We start from the raw sequence: 25416 nt of genomic DNA, 5'->3' as shown, positions 1-25416 counted from the left end.
TTACCTGTGGTTTGTGGTTGTAGTTTACCTTTCTATTAGCCATTTGTACCCCACAATAAACATTCATGTCCGCACATACATCTATACGGAAGATTCAACTGCAACAATCGCAAGAACACTTCATTTTGATAAACGTTTCAAAGTTACCTCCATACTGCTTCTCGTAACGGCAACTAAGTTCGGGACATACCCAATCAAGTATCATCCCGCCATTGGTTAGTGTTACCCTCATCTCAGAATTTCTTGTGAGGCACTGGTGCTCTCTCGAGATGGCGGTTGCTATGGAGTAACACCCGGGGAGCCCAAAAGTAAACTGGGGCGGGTCACAATAAAACCACTAGAACCACATTTGTTACCCGGATGTCCCATGTTTCCGACCACATCTTGATTGAGCTCAATCAAAACTCTTACGAACCTTAATAAAAATCAGGAAAAAGCGTCATGATCAAAATTTCAGTTCACCACAGAAAGCAAGGTAGAGTGCGTTTGCAATATGTCTGCAATATATGAAGACTAAGTCTAGGTTTGTGAATATTTTCTGAGTCTTAACATCGGAGAAGAAAAGACAAAGACTAGGCTCTAGATCTTCTTCTCGGCCGCATCTCATCGAGTGATAAGCTATTGTGTTTCCTACCTGGCCTTGTAGGACAAATAGCTATTAGCCGGTCCATAATTTCTGCTTTTTTGGTTTTTCTTTTTCAAACAATTCTAATCTTTTAGCGTCGCTGAAAAAAGCGTTTGAACAGTCTCATCAGTGTGAGTAAGCTGAGGAGAGATTAGGGATGGAGCAACAGGGTTCTGATCAATGATGCAATTGGCAGAAGTAATCTGAACTTATCGGATAGCTTCGGGATTGTGAGTATGTATGGCTTATTGCGTTGTGTTTAGCTTTTTTTCTTTTTTTCTTTCTTAGAATGCCGTTCGTTCTCAACTGGAACAAGGGAAAACTGACATTGCATATTTTACCTGATGAAGGTATTTGCTGACCAGATGCAGTTGGTAATCTCGTATTATTTCCCTTCTTGTTTCCTCAATTGATCTTACTGATCTAGTTTTACCTTTGGGCCGTAACTTATGGTCTTCTTTTTCTTGCCTGACCTAGATAGTACCTTGCTTTATTGTAACAAACCATATGGAGTATTTGCTTCAACATGGAACTAGTAATTGTTGGGCTGGTTATTAGGTTGATAATTCCACAACCGGATGCAGCGATCGCTAGTAGCATATGTAGAACTTGTAGTGTTTTCAATTTGGAGAAGTAGATTGGAATGTTTAATGTCAAGTAGCGGGGAAGAGGAATTCAAGTAGGCATTGCCTCATCTCATTTTATCCTCGCGTCATTCTTACATCGAACGTGGAAAGACTCATTTGAATATGTTTATATATAAGGGCAATGATATTTAAATCTTAATCGCAGCGGTTCAGGTTTCGAGCTTTCACGTTGGGTTAAACCTTTGATGGATATAGAACTAGATAACAAGAAGAAACTCACAGACTTCGACATCAAAAAAAAAATATAACCATGGCTGCAGAATCAATAGTGTCTCGCGATGAATCCATCGCTTCACTTGAAAAAGCAGAAGGTAGAATCACATATTTGAAACCGCAATCTAGGATCACATGGAGTGATGCTAAGAAATATTTGGCTACAAGAATACCTACTTTGTTCCCAACAAAAGCATCGATTAGAGAAGCAAGGAAAGAATACCCTATAAATCCTTTCCCTGCCTTACGTTCGATGAACTGGTTGCAAACACAATACTTTATCGTTGGGTTCTTAGCATGGACTTGGGATGCGTTAGATTTCTTTGCCGTTTCATTGAACATGACAAATTTGGCCAAGGATCTAGACAGACCTGTAAAAGATATTTCTCATGCCATTACTTTGGTGTTGCTATTAAGGGTCATCGGTGCTCTTATCTTTGGTTATTTGGGTGACAGATATGGTAGAAAATACTCATTTGTTTTAACTATGGCTCTCATTATCGTTATTCAAATCGGTACAGGGTTCGTTAATTCTTTCTCTGCTTTCTTGGGGTGTAGAGCTATCTTTGGTATCATTATGGGATCTGTATTTGGTGTTGCTTCTGCCACTGCCTTGGAAAATGCTCCAAACAAGGCTAAGTCCATCCTTTCTGGTATATTCCAAGAAGGTTATGCTTTCGGTTATTTATTAGGTGTCGTGTTCCAAAGAGCTATTGTTGATAATTCTCCACATGGTTGGAGAGCTATATTCTGGTTCAGTGCCGGGCCCCCAGTGCTTTTCATTGCTTGGAGGTTGATGTTACCTGAATCCCAACACTATGTCGAAAGAGTCCGTTTGGAAAAATTAGAAAACGATGGGAAGTCTCAATTCTGGAAGAATGCTAAGCTTGCCTGTTCTCAATATTGGCTAAGTATGATTTACTTGGTTCTTTTAATGGCAGGTTTCAACTTCTCCTCCCATGGTTCTCAAGATCTTTTCCCAACAATGTTGACTTCTCAATACCAATTCTCCGCTGATGCATCAACTGTTACAAACTCTGTTGCAAACCTTGGTGCCATCGCTGGTGGTATCATTGTTGCCCATGCCTCCTCTTTCTTTGGTCGTAGATTCTCTATCATTGTATGTTGTATTGGCGGTGGTGCTATGTTATACCCATGGGGTTTTGTTGCTAATAAATCTGGAATTAATGCTTCAGTCTTCTTCTTACAATTCTTCGTCCAAGGTGCTTGGGGTATTGTCCCAATTCATTTGACGGAATTAGCCCCAACGGAGTTCAGAGCTTTGATCACTGGTGTTGCTTACCAATTGGGTAATATGATATCTAGTGCCTCCTCAACTATCGAAGCCTCCATTGGTGAAAGATTCCCACTTGAAGGTAGAGAGGACGCTTATGATTATGGTAAGGTGATGTGTATCTTCATGGGATGCGTGTTCGCTTACTTGTTGATCGTAACCGTTTTGGGCCCAGAGAACAAGGGCGGTGAGTTGAGATTATCCACTACGGGTACAGAACAAGACGATGAAGAATCTCAAAATAACATATCATTCGAAGAAATTGTCGCGGCTGGACCAGTTTCGGATCTAAATTTCAAGCAAGAAATTCAACATAAGGAAAGAGTATAAAGTACTGCTGGCGCTGGGTGTTAAAACTGGCCTTGAGAGACTTCCATTCCTCCCCTTCTGTGAAATATTCTCCTTTTGCAAATGTAGTGGGTTACAATCTCTCATACCCTGAAAATGAAGTAATTAGTTGCCTTTTCCCAGGTAATTTGGTCTTTGATTGAACACTTTGTTATATTTCAGTCTCTCATCGCTCAGTACATGAAACTCTTTCAAGTATTGGCTTTTTCCTCCATTTATCTTAATTTAATTCGATTCAAGCAAACCGTAATCTTCCATAAAGTTCGACTCATTTGAACTACGTTTACTACAGTTTGCGGTGTATACATACATCTTTCATCTACGTTTTATATATACAGTTGATTTATCCAACATCTAATGTCTTTCTGATACCAGATATATTTTCACAATTTTCACGATTTTCTATTTGTTAAACCAATATCATAAGAGCATTGATAGTAAAATGTGCAAGTTTACAAAGGAAAGATAAACTGGTGAGCATGGCGGTTTGTTATTCAGTAAGTGCTTTTATTACATGATGTTGAAGAAATGGGAATACTTACAAGGGTAATCAATTTATCAGGATGTATTCGTAGCAACGATTCGGCATTATGTACTAAGACTAAAGTATTTATTTGGTTAATTGAAACTCTTCGTACAAACCATCTCCAAATCTGTGCAAACCGACAGTCATCTTATCCAATGGAACAGCAGCGTAAGTACCTCTAAAGAATATTTCGTTAGGTTTTTCGGATTTGAAAGAAGCTTCTGGCTGAGGTGGAGTGGTTTGGCCTTGAGACTTGAACCAGTTACCAGGAACGACCAATACACCTGAAGCGATGGACCTGTCAAAGATAGCCTTTTCAACTTTTTCAGGATCTGACCCGTACTTGGTTGCAAATTCGGGATGCTTGGAAGCGTCAATGTTGACAGTAAAGAACATACCAGCGATTGGTGGATTAATCTTGATGTAATCGACTTGTGGTAGGTATTTGTACAATGCATCAATACAACAGTCACGCTTCTTGGTGTATTCGTGTCTCAAACCGATCAACCAGTCCAAGTATCCTTCTTGACCCCAGCGGTTCATGGTACCAGCGATGATCGATTGAGTGAAACCAGCAGGAGCTTGGATGGTCATTTCTTGTAAACTTAAGATACGGGCCAAGATGTCTTTGGCACCAACGATCCAACCGAATCTTGTACCTGGAGCTAGGACCTTGGACAAAGAGTCCAATCTTAATACACGTCCCTCGGTGTCAATAGAGACGAAAGATTTTTCCAAGTTTTGAATGAACTCTTTATGATCAGCGTAGGATTTGACAACCCTGTTTGCCGGATCTTTTTCGTATTTTTCCATTTGCAAGAAGTAGTATGGTTCATCTTCAATGATAATGAAATCGTGCTTTTGGGCAATACGATAGATTTCTTCTTTCCTATCGAAGGATAAAGATGAACCAGTTGGGTTTTGACCAGTTGGAACAGTGTATAATAATTTTGGCTTAGCGGCACCCTCGGTCCAGTTATCCAAGATAGTCTCTAGCTTGCTTGGAATGATACCGTGTTCATCTAATGGAATAGGGAACACGTTGACACCTTGAGCCTCCGCAGCGCTAATAGAAGATGAGAAAGCGAACTGTTCAGCAAGAATAGTGTCACCTCTGTTACAGAAAATTCTTAAGACGGATTCCCAGGCACCGGTGTTACCAATGGTAGCCAACACATCCCAATTCTCGTACTTCATGTCATGAATCAAAGAATGGTGCTCTTTGAAGAACTTCGTGATTTCAGGTTGACCTTGAGAGTAACCATATTGCAAAGATCTTGACAATGGAATATCGACACCCTTTTGAGATTCCTCTAAGTTCTTGGTGATATGAATCTGACAAGTATCGGCATCATCCCCAGATGGTTTGGCACCGATACCGTTGGAGAAAGGTGGTAGAGGAGATTCCACAGTCAAGTTATCCCATGGGAAGTAATCAGACATTGGTAAACCACCACCCAAAAAGATCAAGTTTGGATCATTGAAATAATGTATAATTGACTTCAATTGAGAAGGCATACGACTTTTAGTCTCATCACTGTACAAGTGTGAAAAATCCTTAGCAACACCTTGAGTCATGATGTAATATGTATTCTCGGTGAAAGCTTTTGGTTCAATTTAGATTGGTTTGATGCTAAGCCAAGATAATATATCTAAAGTATATAAGAATTACAAACAGTGTATAAACCAAATCTAACTGTGTAAACTGCACAAACTAATCCTTCATAACGCGAATGTCTATTCTATCTTTTCATCTCGCAGCTGCTTATATATACACATATTAACATATACATGAGGAATACTGTATGATTCACTACAGCATATACCATACTGGTAAATTTCTCAACTGAAATTGAAAAAAAAAATTCCAGCTGAAAAAGTAACTTTGGAGAAATTTGACTGCAATTAGGTACAGACTTTTAAGTTTTAGAGAGAGCATACTGCGTAAGACTGATAATAGAGGGAAAAAAATAAAGTGCTCGAGATAAAGGTTGTCACTTAACGATAACGACTGGAATGGCTACATCTTTACATCGTAATATCTTTAGATCTTGTGACTATTCTTCACAGGGTTTCTAGTTTTAAGTTGATTTCTGTAATTAAGGTGTCAATGAGAATATGCCATGCAGTGGTCAGCATCGCGGTAAGTAACGGTTAGTGATGCTGTTATTTCCGAGGCAAATGTCTTTGTTATTTTAGGCATTGGGTTTCCTGGTTTGACTTTTTGCCCTGTCGGTGTTTCGTTTTCTTTTTTCAACTACGGTAAAGTACGGTTAGTTGCGGTAACTATGGGGTAGTTGCGGTATTGGAGAGTTCGATCCATGACTCAGGGCCTATTATGTGACTTCTTACCACGGAAATTGTGACCCATGTATTTCCTTTTGTCGTTGACAGGTTTTCATGTTAACAGGCTTTTGGTATTAGTCACGCGATATATATATATCACGTGACTGTTTTTTGCTTACATAGATTTTCTTTTTCAATGGAGGGATATACTGCCAGTGCCAGTTTTGAAAGTTTCGTGTATATTAAAGCTAAATAAAGGCTTGGTAAAAATGAAATTACTTAGGAATATGGTTTTGCTGGGGTGAATCAACGTTAAAAACGCCTATTTGGTTCAGACCTCGCTGTTTATTTCAGTTTGTTAGACATTTATAGGGCCGTATTTGTGTTATAAAAGGTTGCGCTGTGACTCTCGCTCGATATTTTTTATTCTCTTTTTTATCATTTCTCTCTTGCTGATATTAACAGTAAGGTTTCATGGATGAATCACAACAATCATTAGAATATAATTAGAGTGCTGTCATGTCTCTTTGGCTTTTCTTTGTTCAAACGGTTCTTCTCATTCAATGTGCATTGGGAGGTCTTCCAAATGCCAAGGACTATTTAGTGGCCCCCGATTTGTTGCCTGGGTTAAATGACGTTAAAGATAAGGAACTTATCCCGGAAATGCATGCAGGTCATATTCCCTTAGATGATGGTGATGATGATGATGATGATGATGAGAAAAACTATTTCTTTTGGAAGTTCCATGACCTCGCAAATCAGACGTCTGTCGTCGCATCCAAAACTTTAATTATATGGTTAAATGGTGGGCCTGGATGCTCATCTTTAGATGGGGCTCTTATGGAATCAGGTGCGTTACGGATCGATGACGACGGCGAAGCCTATTTAAATCCGGGTTCTTGGCACACTAGAGGTGATATTGTGTTTGTGGATCAACCTGCTGGTACTGGCTTTTCCACGGTAGGTGATTCGAAATATGATAAAGATTTGAACCAAGTTTCAAAGCATTTCATGAAGTTTTTAAAGAACTACTTCAAGATTTTCCCTGATGATTTGGATAAAGACCTTGTTTTGGCAGGAGAATCGTATGCTGGTCAGTATATTCCATTCTTTGCTAATGAAATCCTAAAGTTCAACTCGAAATTGGACAAAGACGACAATGAGGAGGAAAGCCGAAGTGGTAAGAAGTACAATTTAAAGAGTCTGTTGATTGGAAATGGTTGGATTGATCCTGATCAACAATCCTTATCTTACATTCCTTTTGCTTTGGAGAATAACTTAATTTCAACGAAGGCTGATTACTTCCCTGATTTATTAAATATGCATAGTCGTTGTCAAAATTTAGTCAATAATAATGGAGGTAAAAAGTTCTCCTTTGATGAATGTGAAGATATTTTGACCAAAATCCTTTATTACACCCGCAGAAAGACAGATGAAAATGGGAATAAAGTTCCTTCAAATCAGGAGTGTACGAACATATATGATTTTAGATTATTCGATTCCTACCCAGCTTGTGGAAGCAACTGGCCAGATGATTTACCTAGCGTTTCTAAATTCTTGGGTAAGCCAGGTGTGATGGATTCGTTACATTTGGATGTTGATAAAGTCCCACATTGGAGAGAATGTGACAGTAAGGTGAGCAGTCATTTGAAGAACAAGAACACCCAGCCTTCGATTCATTTGTTACCCAATCTATTGAAACACATGCAAATTTTCTTGTTCAATGGTGATAAGGATATCATTTGCAACTCAAGGGGTGTGCAGGATTTGATTAAAAATATGAAATGGAACAATCATACCGGATTTACTAATGATGCCGAATACTATGACTGGCAATACTACGACCAGTTTACAGATGACACAATTTCTGCAGGTTTTGTGAAGCACGAAAGTAATTTGACGTATGTTTCCGTGTACAACGCATCGCATATGGTCCCTTACGATAATGCTTTAATCAGCAGAGGTATTATGGACATCTATTTGAAAGATGTAGAGTTAGTAGTCGGAAAAGACAATCAAGATGATGTTATTATCTCAAAAGACTTCGTTGTACACTCGGACCACTCAACAGGAGAAGAGGAATTGTCAGCTGATCAAAAACAAGATGAAGATGAGAACTCGCACAAGGATAGACACCGGAACTCTGATAAATTCGAAATCGCTGTCATACTTCTGGTCGTTTTCTCAATTACCGGTACCATTGCATATTATTTCTTGCGTGAACGTTTCAGAAAGCAAATACATGCTATTCTAATAGATCCGGAAAATAGGCCACCTTCATCAAACAAATCCGTTGCATGGGCAGATGACATAGAAAACCAGGGCGATGATTTTAAGTTATCCATTGACGAGGCACCCTCTACTGCGGACAAACCAGCAAAAAACAAATCTGGTTATACAAAGGTGCCTAACACTGATGACGATTCATTCGAACTTGATAACCTATAAGATAGAGATATTTAAGTAAAAACATTACTATATCAAACGCTTAAACTTGAGTTACAGTTTTTTTTTGGTTGTTCATTGTAGCTTGAAAAGCTTTTTCAAATGTCCTTGTATAAACCACGTCTTTTTCCTTTTATTTGGTGATATGAGACTATTCGTGAGACTGAAAAACGATCCTTCATGCTGTATCGTTTGTACTCTTTGTGGAAAAATGGAAGATGAACAAGAAGTTACCGATGAATCTACTAGAGATATGTCTGTATTCATCGCATATTGGTGTTTACGCCAGAATATAAGGATTTTCTTGAACAAATGTTTGTAACTATTAGTCTTCAGTGGTGGTCGTTGTGCTTCTTTATAAAGGAGAGCAGAAAGTGATTCTTCAGCAGAAAGATAATTTTGCTGCCTTTCTAAGGTATTGATAGTATCTAATGCTAGCACTTGTGCCCGAAATTCTATCAAGATTTCTTCAATTTTCTCGGGGGATACGTTCACTCCTAGCATTTTCAAATAGTTCAATTCGTCAGCGTCATTAATATAAAAGAAAAAAGGGTCATCATCCAGTAAATTATTGTTCACGTTACAATCTAATGCAACACGTGGTATTTTGCTGCTGTGATGTCCTAGCCGTTGCTCAAGCTTCCTTGTCTCGTTTTCGTCATATGTGGCGCTATGCTCAAAAGATGTCATATTTACAACAGGTTCATCCAGACCGATAATCCTTTTTGCAATCCATTCTTTGAATAATATGCAGGTCTAGTAAAATCAAGTTTGAACGCAATTACTGCTTCTACTGGATAAAACTCACTGCTAGCTACTTTACTTTTTACCAAAATAGACAACTTCAATGTCGCATTTTTACCAACCAGGACACAATACCTACCCATACAAATCATGACTTCAAAATGATTGCTCTCCTGTTTTGTATTTATATCTTATACTCATATATTCCAACTTCTAGTATTCCCTTAATTTGTCCTGTAAAGTTATTCTCTTCTTTGTCCAAAGGCGTTGCACTTCAATCAATAAATTGACATGGCAATGACAGCGCTCCACGTATAAAATATCATCAAAAATCTCATTGCGCTCGAGAACAAGACCAGTATTAAAAATGAAACTGTGGATAAAAGAGAATAAACTTGGTGGGGTAAGTTGATTGGACCGCAGCTCATTTTTATTGTAAGTCCATTTTATGGGGTATATAATTCTGAATTCGTTGCTTTAAGTTTGGGTTAGGTTTCATTAGAAACCCTAATTAAGGGAAGTTTTGAAGTTAATCAATCATACTGCCAGTGTCTGTGCAATAGGGGAATAAAGAGCTGCTTAGCAAACTATAAGTAGAGGATAAATTATTGTCTATTGAAAAAGCTCCTTAATAATATATATGTGGGAAAGACTGACTATTTTGTAATAACTGTTTTCGCTGCTCGATTGTTCGGAAAGCTTTTATGGAGTTAGACTTATTCTTGCGTTAGGTTGCAAAATCGAATAGATTACATCAATCATGGTGGCAGAAATTGGGTTCAGTAATATCTTTCGTAGAATTGATCTTTGATATTTGTTCACTTGCATGGAACAATCATAACTATTTAACAATTTTCATACGCACAATCGTGTGAACAAACACAGATTGAGACATAGATATTCTAAACATCTATAGAACAGGTGCTGATGGATAAATTCGTCTTCTGAAACCTAAGGTTTTGGGATTTTCAAACTCTTAGATATCATGCCGCAACCTTGTATGAAAAACGCCAGAACAGCGGGATGGAACTCGTACCATTCGGATGCTCCGTAGATGCCAAATGGAATGTTTTCCGTAATATATCCTTTATGCACACAAAATGCCATGACAGCAACTAGGAAAAGTGTAGTTGGAATTGGTAGACCTTCAAAAAATTTGGATTTACCCGAGGTGTCCTTTGGTACCTGTGCAACGGTGACATTAAATCTTGCTAATCTGGCTAGACCGCAAAGAACAAAGAATGACAAGAATAAAACGTCCAATGTTGATTGGAATCCGATAGCGAAGGCAATTGATGCTGGAGCAACACCAAAAGAAATTAGATCAGCAAGAGAATCCAACTCTTGGCCCATTAAAGATGATCTGTTCCTTAGTCTTGCAACACGCCCATCGAAAAAATCGAAGAACATCCCTAGAACAATAAAGAAATGAGCTCTTTGGACATAGTGTGGTTTGCCAGTCAAAGTGAACCTTAAACAACTTACGATTGAATAAAACCCACTGAAACCGTTGAGCATTGTGATGAAATCAGCCAGATGTAGATTTCTTATCATGCTGAAGTGGAAATCATCGCTAGTGAACTTCTTGATATCAATTTCATTTGGGGGTTCCAATGGCGTGGTATCTAAAGAAAAAATACTGCTTGGTCTCCTTGATGGTGTTCTTCTTGAAACAAAAGAATCATCTTCAGCATCCGATACTAATGCGCTACCAGAGCTATTTTTACTCTGCGAAGAGCTCATACTGTTGCGCAGATCCGGAACACGACTTGACATAGCTAAAATGGTATTTTGAATTTACCTTTAACGAAAAGTTGATTGACAGTTGGTACCCAAAGTTCTGTATTCGAAGACTTCAGTAAAACTTTCAATTGTTTGTTTGGAAAAAAAGCTTGATCTAATAAAATACTGCGTGTTAATAAAAGAAACCTTAAATAATCCAATAGCTTTTATTATAATTTATTTTAATTTTTCTGATCACAGATATTGATTCTGGAAAACCTCTAATATTGCAACTCAGACTCCCCGGATTGCTGTAAATAAGGGTTTAGTAATCGCAATGGTAAATGCGGCTCGATAAATACGAATTAACTTGGCTGAGTGTATATTGATACATATCGACTAAAAATATCCCAAAGGACTTTTTGCTAAGGGGGAATGCTTTATTTCGTGAACGGTCAATTGCCTTTTTATGTAAATGAAAAGCAATAGACGCATAATTCACATGCTTTAGAATCGAAAAATAACTTTGAGCTCCAAATATAAAGTTTGATACGTATCAGGGGCTGGTTTTATGTTTACACAAATACATCATCCACTGAAACGAGATACTTTTGAATTGAGGCTAGATCTTGTCTTACACCTTCCTTATTAACAGAGCAGTATAATATTTTCATTACATTCATTAAGGTTACATGGTTGATACAAAAAAATAAGGGCGTATGTAATTATTTCAATAAAGAATCTAAGGTTTCTGATTCGAAGGAACCTCCTAATCTGTTTTGAAAATCGTCGCGACCAAGCATGCTGGTTAATAATGGATAATATGGTGGTCTACCAGCGCCGTCAGGTTCAAGTTTGTTATTATTTGTCACTTCATTGAAATAATTGTGATAAATGTCACCATCGTAATATCCGATAGGGGCATTAATCATCGCATCTGGTAGTTTAAAGGCATCTGTCAATGCTATACATTCTTTCCTTATTTCAGGTAATAGTTGCAATAATCTTGGCTGTAGCACTTGTGACATTTGATCTGACGTCACAACTTTCAACAAAAGGAATTCACCAAGATGTTGATCGATGAAATACAAAGAAAACAATTCATATAGCTTCCATAGGTAACCTTTCGTGTAAGCATCTTTTACTGATGCTTCAGATTCATTGTTTAACTTGTCTTGGTATGTCAAGAGCATAGAATGAATTGCATGGAACTTTGAAATCTGAACTAAAGTTTTGGATAACGAATCAATTTTGGTACCCTTTGAAATCAACTCTACCACATGGTGGATCAATCTAATAATCATGACGGCCCATATTTCCGTGAAATCTTTCTTGTTGTCAAATTTGAAGGTCAGGTCCTTGGACAAGCTCTTACCAATAAACTGAGGAGTCAAGTATTTTAATGAGTCGGTAGTGACAGTAGTATTTTTACCCCGTGAGATATCAGCAAACTTCTTAACAATACTCTTAGCTGATGTTAATGAGAGGATATTGTTGTCACCTTCCCAGGTACATTGAACAACCCAGTCATTGTAGCCTTTACCAAATCCATTGTAGGAAGAGTATCCATGGCCACCGCATGTTTGCCTGAGATCATCAATCAATTTGGCCACCAACCACGTATTAGTAGCTTTTAATGAGGCAGAATCAATGAATAAATCCTTCAACTTATTACTAACATTAATCAATTTTGCTTTATCTGCTCCTGCCTGATGCAATTCCATTAGGGTTGAAATATAGGTTCCCATCAATTTATGTGCAGTGGGTGCCACCAAATAACAAAGTGCCAACTGCGGCAACACACGGTATTGGTGCAAAGGATAGTCAATCAATTGAGTTTCATTACCTTCAGGACCAAACTGCTGTCTACCTACGGCATAACGTGTTGCAATAATTGCAAATTTGGAGCCAAATCTGAAGGAATCCATAACCATGTTAACACGGCCACTCAACAATGCACTGTACCCTGAAATCTGATCCAATAACGGTTGCGTTTGAACCTTCGGTGGAGAACCAGGAATAACCTTGGTAAATCTCTGTAGCATGAACTGTCTTGGAATGACAACATTCTTGAATTGAATCCAACCGTTATCAATTCCGTCTCTACCCATTTTTGCACCTATATCACCAATCATTATACCTGGCAATAAGTTGAGGGTTTTCTCATCTCTTAGAGGAACAACAAACGTCTTGACACCATAATCCTTACCATTGACTATCAACCTTGCATAAGCAGTGGTATGGGTTGCTGAATGAGCAGCACCACCAATCCACCATTTAGTTGCCAGCAAGTCTGGAGTATTAATTTTGAAAGTGTCAGAACTAGGGTCATAGGTAGCCGTAGTTTGTAATTGAGCCACATTTGAACCATGTCCCAATTCCGTCATAGCAAAACAACCATAGATACCCTTCAATAAAAGAGCTCCCTTTTCTTGTAGCCAATAATGGATCTGCTCGTCGGTACCATTACCCTTGATACAATTCCCGAAAAGTCCTAGATGAACTCCAATTCTTGTGGATAAACCTGGATCGATGTTCGCAACAAGTGATAATCTTCTATCAAAGATAGATAGATCCTTGTTCGTTAACAATTTCGAGTCCTTCCTTTCTAAGTTTTTTACCAAATCATCTTTGAACTCTCTTTGTTTGGTTTTCACATCGTGTTCCATATAAAGCGATAACCTGGCAATTCTTCTTGCAGTAATCTCTCTTTCCTGAGACTTCGTAATATCGTAATGATCCGTATCCGTCTTTAAAATAGGGTCATTGATAATTTCTTCGATCAAATCATGGGTCAATTTCGCTTCTTGCTCTCCATTTTCCAAAAATACATTCAACTGGTCAATATCTAATTTTGATTCTTGTCTTTCCTTAGTAATGAAGTTCTTGGCATTATACGTAGACTGATTTTGATCTACCGTAGATTGTCTAGTCATTTTTTGTCTTGATTATCTTATTTTGTAATCCTTCTTAAAGATATGTGATTTCGGAATTATCGTAATCACACACGCAAGGTTCTCAGTATCAATAAAATATTTAAGTGTATCAATCTATTATCTTTTACTGGAATGTTAATCTTTTCTTGTAGAACTGTTTCGATGTAGTTCTTTTATATAACATAATTTGGGGTAAGAAAACGCTGACGCATGACAAAGAATATATACAAATTAAAGAGAGGCGCCTAAATTCTCACGTGGTTCAGAACAAATGAAGCCAAAGGTACGCATTATGTGGGCGTTAAAGAAAAGGAGAAGGATTAACTCCAGAGAAGGGGACAATATGATATGGCCGAGAGTTTCCCCACAAAAAAAAAGTTCAGGGATTCAGATAATACGCTAATCAATCCGCGCTAACTCCAAGGGCACTAAACTAGCACTAGTCAATATACCGAGCGAGCAATATAATGCGAAACTGAATGCCTTCAAGGTAATTAAATAGAAGATCACACCAGCTGTTACTAGTGTTTTAGGATAGAGATAATCGCAGCTTAATGAACAGAGAATAAAGTAATTGGAGTTTGGATATGTAAGCGCATGCTTCAAGCGTGCCTTCGCTGGGCGGGCTTAATTTACCCACGCCATCCGATACCCTTCCGGCGTTAATATTCTGTAACCATTTCTCTGCTTCTATATTCTTTCCTCATTGCGAGTGCACATTATGTGCAGTAGGGGTTTCCAAGTTTCGGGATGACTGAAATCGAAATCGGAGCTAGCACATAGGGAGAACTGCTGGTGAGGAGAAATGTGATAAAACGGATCGTCAGTAATGACACGATGCATTTCCGGGTAACGTGACAAACAGAATGGATTTGGAGAAAAGGGGGTCTAATATTGTTACCCGGATATAAAACTTCGTTGTCTCCTTTTTTTTTTTGAATATGCTGGTCACGTTACGTGAAAAATGTGGTGCAGTAAACATATATATATATGCTTGTATATAACCATAATACTTATTACCCGGCCGAGGACATTCTCTAGTTCCATTTGATATTCAGAAGCAAGTAAGCAACGAGTAAGGCTGAGTTGTGGATTAGTGATAGGCCACAAGCTCAATTCAAAATGTTTCCTCTATCTTGTGACCCATGACATATATATTCGATGTACCGTTTGTTTTCCTTTTGTTTAATAGGCTCCCCCTTTTTACCAGATTCTGTATCTTGTTTGTTTGGTGATCTTTTGAATTGAAATTACCTTCATTCCATGAAAATAAGTGAATTAAGCACTTTCTTTGAAAATTCATAGTTCTCGAATTAAAAACGACTTTTTAACTTAGGAAAAAGGGTTTAAAGTAGATTGTCTAAACTTATTCTTTTAATCCATCTTTCCGCAGGACTGCGACTCATTGACTGCAATTGGTTTATTGAAGTCAAAGCTGGAAACTACATCGAAGTATTACAGAGCTAATTGCTATACCTTTTTTTCTTATTTTTGTCTCGATCCGATCGGAAACTTGTTTCTAAAATAAAAGACAAAGCAAAGCTAAATTAGGTGTCAATCTTTGCACTATCTTCATTTCTGTTCCCTTTGAAGTATATCAGTGCTTTAATTGACTCCCCGCTGAAGAAGTCGCTTCAATTCAGTGTAGATTGTTATAAACACGAATTCAATTGAAGTGGAATTATCCTAAGATAAGTCGGAAGAAATAGTACTTTAAACCTAAAAACTAAAACTGAAAACCAAAATGAGTGATCTTCCCATCGAATTTACTGAATTGGTAGATCTAACATCACTAGGTATCTCCCCTCAATACCTAGATTTCAGATCTACCACTTTCGAATCCGATCATTTCGTCACCGTTAGAGAGTCCTCCAACGGTACAAACACGGTGGCAATTGTCGATTTGACAAACGGCAATGAGGTCACAAGGAAAAATATGGGTGGTGACTCTGCCATCATGCATCCTTCACAAAAAGTTATCTCTGTTAGAGCTAACGGAACCATCGTTCAAATCTTCAACTTGGATACTAAGTCCAAATTGAAATCTTTCCAATTGGATGAACCAGTTATTTTCTGGAAATGGTTGAGCGAAGACGTGTTAGGATTCATCACTGCTAACTCACTTTACGTCTCCAATGTGTTTGATGGAAACGTTTCTGCTAAGCCAGCCAAAATTACTGATAGACACGTTAACTTAAACAACACCCAAATTATCAACTTTGTCGCCAATGAAAAAATGGACTGGTTCGCTGTCGTTGGTATCATTCAAGAAAATGGTAAAATTGCTGGTAAAATTCAATTGTTTTCGAAAACTAGAGGCATCTCGCAAGCCATTGATGGTCACGTAGCTATCTTCTCCAAAATTCTTTTGGATGGTAACACGGAACCCGTTCAAGTCTTCGTTACAGGTAACAGAAACGTCAACACAGGCGCTGGCGAATTGCGTATAATTGAAATCGATCCACCTCAAGACCAGTCAGTAAGATACCAGAAAAAAATTGTAGATATATTCTTTCCAGCTGATGCAGTTAACGATTTCCCAATTTCTGTTCAAGTCTCTGAGAAGTACGGCATCATTTATGTTTTGACCAAGTACGGTTTTATCCATTTATATGAGTTAGAGACTGGTTCAAACTTGTTCGTCAATAGAATCACTGCGGACTCTGTCTTTACTGCAACATACTACAACCACAAGAATGGTATCGCATGTATCAACAAAAAGGGTAACGTTTTGGCTGTTGAAATTGATACTACTCAAATAGTTCCTTACGTTTTGAATAAGTTGTCCAATGTATCCCTCGCATTGACAATGGCTTCGAGAGGTGGACTACCAGGTGCTGATGATTTATTCGAGAAGCAATTCGACAACCTTTTATCACAAGGCGATTACAGCAATGCTGCTAAAGTTGCTGCGTCATCCCAGCAATTAAGAACTCAAGCTACAATTAACAAGTTGAAAAATATCCAGGCACCTCCAGGATCAATCTCTCCAATTTTACTATATTTCTCCACATTGTTGGATAAGGGCAAACTAAATCAATATGAGTCTATTGAATTGACAAGACCACTTCTACAACAAAATAGAAATCAATTATACGAAAAGTACTTAAAGGAAGACAAATTACAATGCTCTGAAGAATTAGGTGACATCGTGAAGCCATTTGATACTACTTTGGCTTTGGCAACCTATTTGAAGGCGGAAGTACATCCAAAGGTAATTGCATGTCTTGCAGAATTGCAACAGTTCGATAAGATTTTACCATACTCCGCCAAGGTGGGATACAATCCAAACTTCGTTGTTTTGATTTCTAACCTATTAAGAACTAACCCCGACAAAGCAAGTGAGTTTGCCATCAGTTTATTATCTAACCCTGAAACTGCTTCTCAACTTGAAGTTGAAAAGATTGCCGACATATTCTTCAGTCAGAATTACATTCAACAAGGTACTTCTTTCTTACTTGACGCTTTAAGATCAAATACTCCTGATCAAGGACATTTGCAAACGAGAGTATTGGAAATCAACTTATTAAATGCCCCTCAAGTTGCTGATGCTATTTTGGGTAATGACATTTTCTCTTATTATGATAAGCCAACTATTGCAGGTTTGGCAGAAAAGGCAGGTTTATACCAAAGGGCCTTGGAAAACTACTCTGATATTAAGGATATCAAGAGATGTATTGTCCATACTTCCTCCATTCCAGCTGATTGGTTAGTGGACTTCTTCGGTAAGTTGAATGTCGAACAATCACTCGCCTGTTTGAAGACCTTGTTAGATGATAATTTGGAAGCAAATCTTCAAATTGTCATTCAAGTTGCAACCAAGTTCTCGGATTTGATTGGTTCTCAAGTATTAATCAAACTCTTCGAAGATTATAGATCAAACGAAGGTTTATATTACTACTTGGCTTCTTTAGTAAACTTGACTACCGATAAGGAAGTTGTTTTCAAGTATATTCAAGCTGCTGTCAAAGCTGGTCACTTCCAAGAAGTTGAAAGAATTGTAAGGGAAAACAACGTTTATGACCCAGAGAAGGTCAAGAATTTCTTGAAAGATGCCCAACTACAAGATCAAATGCCTTTGGTTGTTGTTTGCGATCGTTTCAACATGGTGCATGACTTGGTTTTATACTTGTACAGAACCAAAAACTTCAAATTTATCGAAGTGTACGTGCAACAAGTTAATCCTTCTAAAACTGCTCAAGTTGTGGCAGGTTTATTGGATGTTGATTGTGACGAGAAAGTTATCACCTCATTGTTAGATACTGTCGTCGGTCAAGTTCCTATCGATGAATTGACTGCTGAAGTCGAGAAGAGAAACAGATTGAAGTTACTATTACCATTCCTCGAAAAGACTTTACAATCTGGGACTCAAAATCAGTCTGTCTACAACACCTTAGCTAAGATCTACATTGACTCAAACAACTCACCTGAAAAGTTCTTGAAGGAGAATGATCAATATGATACTTTGAATGTTGGTCGCTATTGTGAAAAGAGGGACCCTTACTTGGCGTACATCGCCTACGAGAAAGGACAAAACGATGATGATTTGATTAGAATCACAAACGAAAATAGTATGTACAAATATCAGGCCAGATATTTGTTGGCTCGTTCAAACTCTGATTTGTGGAACATTGTGTTGTCTCCTGACAATATCCATAGACGTCAATTGGTTGATGCTGTCATTAGCGTTGGCATTCCTGAGCTTACTGATCCAGAACCAGTGTCTTTGACTGTGCAGGCTTTTATGTCTAACGGATTAAAGACGGAGTTAATTGAATTGTTAGAGAAGATTATCCTAGAGCCATCTCCTTTCAATGACAATCCTGCTTTGCAAGGTTTATTGCTTCTCTCTGCTATTAGATATGAACCTAACAAGGTAAGTGGCTTAATTGAGAAATTAGATCATTATGATGTTGATGAAATTGCACCATTGTGTATTGAAAATGAATTAAATGAAGAAGCCTTCGAAATTTATGATAAACATGGGAAACATGACAAAGCATTGAAAGTTATAGTCGAAGATCTTTTGATGTTAGACAGAGCAGAATCATATGCCGACAAAATCAACACACCAGAGCTATGGTCTCAACTTGGTACTGCAGAATTAAATGCATTACGTATCCCAGAAGCTATTGACTCTTACATCAAGGCTAAAGATCCTTCGAACTTCATGAACGTTATCAAGGCTGCCGAAGACGCTGGTAAATTTGAAGAGCTTGTCCCATATTTGTTGATGGCTAGAGAATCTTTGAAGGAACCGGTAATCGACGGAGCATTAATCTTGGCATACGCTGAATTGAGTAAGTTGAATGAAATTGAAAACTTGTTGTCAGTCTCTACCGTTGCTAACCTAGAAGAAGTTGGTGATAAGTTATCCCAGCATAATGATTACAAAGCTGCCAAATTATGTTACTCTTCTATTTCTAACTACTCTAAGTTGGCTAGCACTTTAGTTTATTTGGGTGATTATCAAAATGCTGTCGATACCGCCAGAAAAGCTTCCAATGTTAAGGTGTGGAGACAGGTTAACGACGCATGTATTTCCAATAAAGAATTTAGATTGGCTCAAATCTGTGGTTTGAATTTGGTTGTTCATGCCGAGGAGTTAGACGAATTGGTTGCTGTATATGAGCACAACGGGTATTTCGAGGAGCTAATTTCCCTATTCGAAGCAGGTTTAGGTTTGGAAAGAGCTCATATGGGTATGTTTACTGAATTGGCAATCCTTTACACTAAGTACAATCCATCCAAGACTTATGAACACCTAAAGCTATTCTGGTCTCGTATTAACATTCCAAAAGTCATAAGGGCTGTAGAGGATGCTCATTTATGGCCAGAATTGATCTTTTTGTATGCACACTACGATGAATGGGATAATGCTGCTTTAACGATGATTGAAAAGTCTGCCTATAACTTTGACCATTCGTACTTCAAAGAAATCATTGTTAAAGTGTCAAACTTGGAAATTTACTACAAAGCAATCAACTTTTATGTGAAGGAACACCCTTCACTACTTGTTGATTTATTAACCGTGTTGATTCCAAGATTAGACATTCCAAGAACTGTTAGAATTTTCTCCAAATCTGACAATCTACCATTGATTAAACCATTCTTAATTAATGTCTTGCCAAAAAACAACTCCGTAGTTAATCAGGCTTATCACGATTTGATGATCGAAGAGGTTGATTACAAAGCTCTTCAAGACGCTGTTAGCTCGTATGATAAGTTTGATCAACTAGAGTTGGCCACCCGTTTGGAAAATCATGAGATAATTTTCTTCAAGATTATTGCTGCCGAATTGTACCGTAGAAACAAAAAGTGGGCCAAGAGTTTGGCTATCTTCAAGGGCGAACAGCTCTGGAAACATGCTATTGAAACTGCTGCAATTTCACAAAGTCAACAGATCGCCGAAGACCTATTATCATTCTTCATTGAAACCGACAACAAAGAAGGATTTATCGCTTTACTATATTCTTGTTACCACTTGATTACATACGATACTGTCCTTGAACAAGCTTGGTTGAATAACTTGGAAACATTTATTAAACCATATGAAATTTCTGTGAAGAAGGAGCAAAATGATGCGATCAAGCAATTAAGTTCCGAGTTTGCATCAAAGGCAAAAGTAGGCTCTAACTCCGATGACCAGCCATTACTTTTGACAAATGGCGCGATTGGCTCACAGGCAACTGGGTTTTCTAACTACTGAACTTGAGGGGGTTTAGTAAGTTATTTTCCATCGCACTTTCGATGCTGTCATGTTAATTTGATGAACCGTATGTATAATATGTAATAAGAATGCAATTACGTTGAGATAAATAAACCAACCAGAATAACCAACTATTTCAATAAAAAAGATTTTAAAGTGCCTACATTATGTGCTTATAAAAATACAACCCAAAATAACGATAAACTATCCAGAGACAGAAAAATCTTACTCTTTGTAATTGCTATTACGATCTGCCTTAGCTGCTTTCTTTTCTAAGTCATCCCAGTCATCACCTTCGTCATCTTCTGATCCATCGGCGAAATCATCTGACCCTTCATCACTGAATTTTTCGTCATCCGAATAATCCTCTTCTTCTTCAGAGTACACTTCCTCATCAGATGGATCCTCATCAGATGCCTCGTATTCTGAAATTTCTTCCTCGCTCTCATCAGATCTTTCATCATCGGATCCAGTTGCCAAGAACGACCACCCACCATCCAAAAAGAATTGATGAGGATCATCTTGTAGCGACTTCATGATTGTCGACCAGTTCAAGTTAATTGTAGAAACAGTATATGGAATATCAACATCTGTTAACCATGTCTTAATGAATTCAAGTTGCTCAATTGGTACAGTGTTTATATGAGAAACAGGCTTTGTCAAATCTTTATAAACAAAGACCATGTCAAAGTTCTTCAATCCAAATTGAACTCTTTCAAGTATACAAATCTCAACTTCGTTCAAATTTATGACTAAAAATGGCGGTTCAACTAATTGAATTAAGCAGTCTCTCGTTGGCATACAGAACACGGCTGATCTAGAAGGAACACCTTGGAAACCAAGATCTCTAAATGGAGAATCTACATCTAGGAGACCATCGGATGCCTCTGCTATAGCTTCAGCAAAATATCTAAATTCTTTATCAAGGGCAGCACGTTTTCTTCTTTCTTCTTGTTCTTGTTCTAATTCATCTTCATCACCATATCTTCTAAATTTCATGTTGTTGCGTCTGCTGTTTCCTGTCTCATCGACAGCCATATCAGATGCTTCTCTGTAAAATTGAATATCTTGGATCTTCTTTTTACCCATTAAAATAGGATTCTTTAGATGAACATGAATGATCACAATAAGTTCTCCCTTTGATGATTGGAAGAATAGATTCTTGATGTTTGAGAATAGGATATCAATTCTTGAATCTGTCCTCAATGGAGACTGGTATCTGATACCATTTTCATGAATGAACACCGTACCTGGCACACGCTTGGTATCGGGACTAGGCCTGACAAAGATTTGGTCCAAACGTTTAGTCCTACCAGTTTTGTTCTCCACCAATTTAGCCTGGACAACAACATCAGCCAAAGCTTTTCTTTCCTGTTCACGTTTGGTAGATTCCTTCTTAAGATCAGTAATTTGTTTGAAAACATCGCTCATGCGAGCACCATCCTTAGATCTTAAAGTTAGAGAACGAACAAATTGATTCTCTGGGTTCTCTTCATACGGCAACTCCTCAGTTTTCTTACCGACACCTCCAGCACCAGGAGAATGGAAATTCAATCTGAGATAAGTGTATTCACCTTCTTCATTTTTAGAACCGTTTTTGTATGAATTGATATGAAAAGGTACAGGTCTACCATAGATTGGTAGAATGATTGTCTGACTCTTCCAGTCGACATGAATCTTCAAATCACGTACATTGGATGGTATTTGAGTTTCCCTAACGTAAGATTCGTACTTTTTGAAGAAATGCTTTGGCTTCTCATCGCCATCTACTGCATCTGCATCACTGTATCTGAGTAAACCTTCCTTCTGTAATCTTTCATGAAGTTTTCTTTGGTTCTCTTTGCGGATTTGTTCTTTCTCTTCATCGTCAGCACGACTTTCTCCACGTAGCTTAGATCTCAAAATCTTCGATGTACCATCAGGTTTTGGTAAAGCAGGAGGCTTGCTTTTTTCAGATTTAACAGTTGCAGCTTTGTTCTCTTCTTCGTTGTTGAAGTAAAACGAGATTTGGGATCTAGCCTTTGTGTACTTGGTCAAAGTGGATGGCTTTCCATCAGAAGAAAGTTGAACGGTATCTGCTAATTGAACAGCATATACCTGACCAGTTTTACTATCCTTTAAATTCCCAAATCCGAGTGAAATATTGTAACAGCAATTCTCTGAAATTTTATGAGCGGTTGGTTTAGCATTGATCATACCAGCAGAGTCTCTAAATTCCAACCCCATCAAAGAACCAACATTTTTAGTAAAGTGAGATAATAATTCCGGTTTCTTTTCTTTGATGAATTCCAGTGTCTTTTCATAAATAGATGTTGGATCAGCTTCTACTTTTAATAAATCATCGATGATCTTCTCTTGCAAAATCAATAAAAAGTCATAATTGTCAGTCATTTCATCTGTCGGGTCAATCAAAAAAGTTCTGGTGATATTGGAACAGTAATTCTTGTATCTGATACCGCATGAGGCTAGGATGGAACCCTTTCCGAAAAGTGAGTCGTTGTTAGAACGAGCAGAAACCTTAAGGTCGAACTTAGAACCTGATTGCACAATTGGAGAATAGGCCCAATCAAGGAAATTAACGTCGAATTTCTCGTCGGTAGGACACAAAGGATTTAGATCACTTGAAAGTTTCTTCAAAAACTTGGAATCATCTATCTTGTTTTCAATTTTATCTGACAACTTAGAATTTGATATTTTTAGTTCTTCGTCAACAGCATTGACGATTTCATTTGACATAAGATCCATGAATTTGTCAGATCCCTTACTGGATACAGAAAGGTAAGCCTTTTCCTTATCATCTTTGCCCTTCCAAGTAGAAGACAAACCAGCAGAGCAATCGATTACGTTTAAAGAATGCGTCTTTTTAGCTTCTTCCCAAAGCGGTTTCCATTCAAGAATGAGCTTACCTTGATATGAATCCTTCGTTGGGACACCGACAGTATTACCGTTTTCTGATAACAGCTTGATGAGGTCCTCAAACAATTTCTTATTGTGATTTGCATCCTTGTTATTTCTTTGCCAGATCTCAAGTTTGTAATCTGATCCTTCAAACTTAGTAACAGCGGGCAAAAGATGTTTCGCCTTAGCACTGCTGGTTATGATGACACCTTTATCCTTGAAAAAGGCAATCAATGTAGCTGGAAACTCATACCCTAGCAACCAATTATGCAAAATGGTGGTCTTTTGATAAGGGTTTTCCTCATTAGTCGAACCAAGTACAAAGAGAAGACTATTTGGAGAACCTTCAAATCCAGAATATGCCTTCCCTAATTTTGTAAACCTATCATAAAAGGCTTGGAAATCAATTTCAATTCCTCCGTCACTCATTGTTACTTGAGATTAGCACAATGGGGTCCTCAATATCTAACCAAAAAAGACAACTGCCACGCCTAATAGAACAATGAGTTTGAAATACCGAGCCACGAAATGCTTTGCAGGTTATTTCAATAAAAGTACCAAAGAGTCCCTTTGCTTTAATTTCCTGCCAGCTCTTAAACAATGGGTATAGTTTGCAAAAATTATTAATGTTACTCTTCAATTTAAAACTATAATATATGCATTATTGGCGTCGCGTTTTTTTTTTACTAAATTTTGAAAAATTCAGGTTAAAGGGAGAATATATCACTGTAAACGGATTTGATTCTCTTCACGTGACTGGAGATCAATTCCATACTAAGATGCTTCCAATGTATTTTGAACCGAGGATGACTATAATAGAAGTTAACAGTGGAAAGTGCACGTTTACTTTTCATTATTGGGTGTATATCAACATCAAAGCCTATAATCACATCGGGGTGGTTCACTGGTTTATTTGTACCAAAATAATGAGTGGGAACAACTTAAGTTCTGCTAACCATCTGGATAGCGAGAAACTAACAGAATTATTGAGGAAGAAGTATCCTTTTTTGGTGATGTATGATGGGAAGAACGATGTAATAGATCTTGGAAAGTTTTATTTAGGATTTGCACATTTTATGTCGCGAGAAATTACTTTTGCGGAGCAAATCAGCAGCGAATTTATATTCGCCTTCATGCGAATAGACTCAGAAAGAAGACGTCTTGAGCATGATGACGAATTGTTTTCCAAGGCATCCGATGATCTTTTGGCTACAAGAAGAAATATAAACAGATGGGCTAAAGAGTTAGAAGTGCAAATACTTCCTATTGTACTCTCTGCATACCAAATTCTTGCAGGTGATTTAACTGAGGGAGTAGAGAAGATAAAGGAAGCACTTAGGGATGAAACTTTGGATGGATTAGCCATAAGACTCAATATCCTTTCAGCGTATGCTATCGATATTATTAACGAAGTGATAACTATTTATCCGGAAATGTACAACCTGTCGGTATCTAATAAGAGAAGTCTTGGGGATTACTCTCTACACCTCACATTAGCAAGTCTTCTTTTGCAGTCTCTTCATCTATTTGCCGACCTTTGTGAACGCCATCCGAATTTATACCAACGATCGTTGCAACCTTTCACTTATGAACAATTCCAGATAGAATTGCAGGAAAAGTCGGAAGCAGTTACCAAGATCAACGAGGAATACGAGGAACTTATTAAAAGCATTACGACCATAACATTTAACAATGTAATAAATTACATGAAAGACAAGAAGACAAAACTACGAGACACTTCTAAAGAATACCTTTCTAAAGAATAGATATGAAGTAAGAAATTTCGACGGAATTTGTTATATGCATTGCATCTCATCACGAATAAATAAATTATAGCATAGAATCATTCTGCATTTCCACATGGAAACCCAATAATTAACTCCTCTAAATAATGAATACTTCCCTAGAGAAAGCTACTAGCAGTTTTATAAATATGAGAAAGATTTCTAATGCTCATCAACCACTGATCCAGGTCTCTACCTAAAACTGGAACAGGGTCTATTCACTGTCACTATCATATAGC

At 37.8% G+C, this 25416-nt stretch overlaps 9 protein-coding genes across 9 annotated transcripts; 4 read left to right on the top strand and 5 right to left on the bottom strand.

The window, feature by feature from the left end:
- Window positions 1–1522: 1522 nt before the first annotated feature.
- On the top strand, window positions 1523–3109 carry KLLA0_F10043g (uncharacterized protein; the record flags this gene model as incomplete). The annotated part of the gene is made up of 1 exon (XM_455537.1): window positions 1523–3109. The coding sequence occupies one exon, from the start codon at window positions 1523–1525 to the stop codon at window positions 3107–3109; it is 1587 nt and encodes a 528-aa protein (XP_455537.1).
- A 628-nt stretch (window positions 3110–3737) lies between these two features.
- On the bottom strand, window positions 3738–5231 carry ARO8 (bifunctional 2-aminoadipate transaminase/aromatic-amino-acid:2-oxoglutarate transaminase; the record flags this gene model as incomplete). Its single annotated transcript, XM_455536.1, has 1 exon — window positions 3738–5231. The coding sequence occupies one exon, from the start codon at window positions 5229–5231 to the stop codon at window positions 3738–3740; it is 1494 nt and encodes a 497-aa protein (XP_455536.1).
- Window positions 5232–6458: 1227 nt separating this feature from the next.
- On the top strand, window positions 6459–8387 carry KEX1 (serine-type carboxypeptidase; the record flags this gene model as incomplete). The annotated part of the gene is made up of 1 exon (XM_455535.1): window positions 6459–8387. The coding sequence occupies one exon, from the start codon at window positions 6459–6461 to the stop codon at window positions 8385–8387; it is 1929 nt and encodes a 642-aa protein (XP_455535.1).
- A 72-nt stretch (window positions 8388–8459) lies between these two features.
- On the bottom strand, window positions 8460–9074 carry KLLA0_F09977g (uncharacterized protein; the record flags this gene model as incomplete). The annotated part of the gene is made up of 1 exon (XM_455534.1): window positions 8460–9074. One exon carries the CDS (start codon window positions 9072–9074, stop codon window positions 8460–8462), a length of 615 nt encoding a protein of 204 aa, XP_455534.1.
- A 1005-nt stretch (window positions 9075–10079) lies between these two features.
- CHO1 (CDP-diacylglycerol-serine O-phosphatidyltransferase) lies at window positions 10080–10904 on the bottom strand (the record flags this gene model as incomplete). Its single annotated transcript, XM_455533.1, has 1 exon — window positions 10080–10904. The coding sequence occupies one exon, from the start codon at window positions 10902–10904 to the stop codon at window positions 10080–10082; it is 825 nt and encodes a 274-aa protein (XP_455533.1).
- A 671-nt stretch (window positions 10905–11575) lies between these two features.
- Window positions 11576–13786, bottom strand: POX1 (acyl-CoA oxidase; the record flags this gene model as incomplete). Its single annotated transcript, XM_455532.1, has 1 exon — window positions 11576–13786. One exon carries the CDS (start codon window positions 13784–13786, stop codon window positions 11576–11578), a length of 2211 nt encoding a protein of 736 aa, XP_455532.1.
- Window positions 13787–15530: 1744 nt separating this feature from the next.
- Window positions 15531–20495, top strand: CHC1 (clathrin heavy chain; the record flags this gene model as incomplete). The annotated part of the gene is made up of 1 exon (XM_455531.1): window positions 15531–20495. One exon carries the CDS (start codon window positions 15531–15533, stop codon window positions 20493–20495), a length of 4965 nt encoding a protein of 1654 aa, XP_455531.1.
- Window positions 20496–20720: 225 nt separating this feature from the next.
- Window positions 20721–23822, bottom strand: SPT16 (chromatin-remodeling protein SPT16; the record flags this gene model as incomplete). Its single annotated transcript, XM_455530.1, has 1 exon — window positions 20721–23822. The coding sequence occupies one exon, from the start codon at window positions 23820–23822 to the stop codon at window positions 20721–20723; it is 3102 nt and encodes a 1033-aa protein (XP_455530.1).
- Window positions 23823–24049: 227 nt separating this feature from the next.
- Window positions 24050–25159, top strand: KLLA0_F09867g (uncharacterized protein; the record flags this gene model as incomplete). Its single annotated transcript, XM_455529.1, has 1 exon — window positions 24050–25159. The coding sequence occupies one exon, from the start codon at window positions 24050–24052 to the stop codon at window positions 25157–25159; it is 1110 nt and encodes a 369-aa protein (XP_455529.1).
- Window positions 25160–25416: the final 257 nt, after the last annotated feature.

This window comes from Kluyveromyces lactis, assembly GCF_000002515.2.
Source record: "Kluyveromyces lactis strain NRRL Y-1140 chromosome F complete sequence".
NCBI lineage: Eukaryota > Fungi > Ascomycota > Saccharomycetes > Saccharomycetales > Saccharomycetaceae > Kluyveromyces > Kluyveromyces lactis.
Note: the sequence above shows the minus strand (reverse complement) of the source record. Positions and strands in the feature narration are given on the sequence as shown.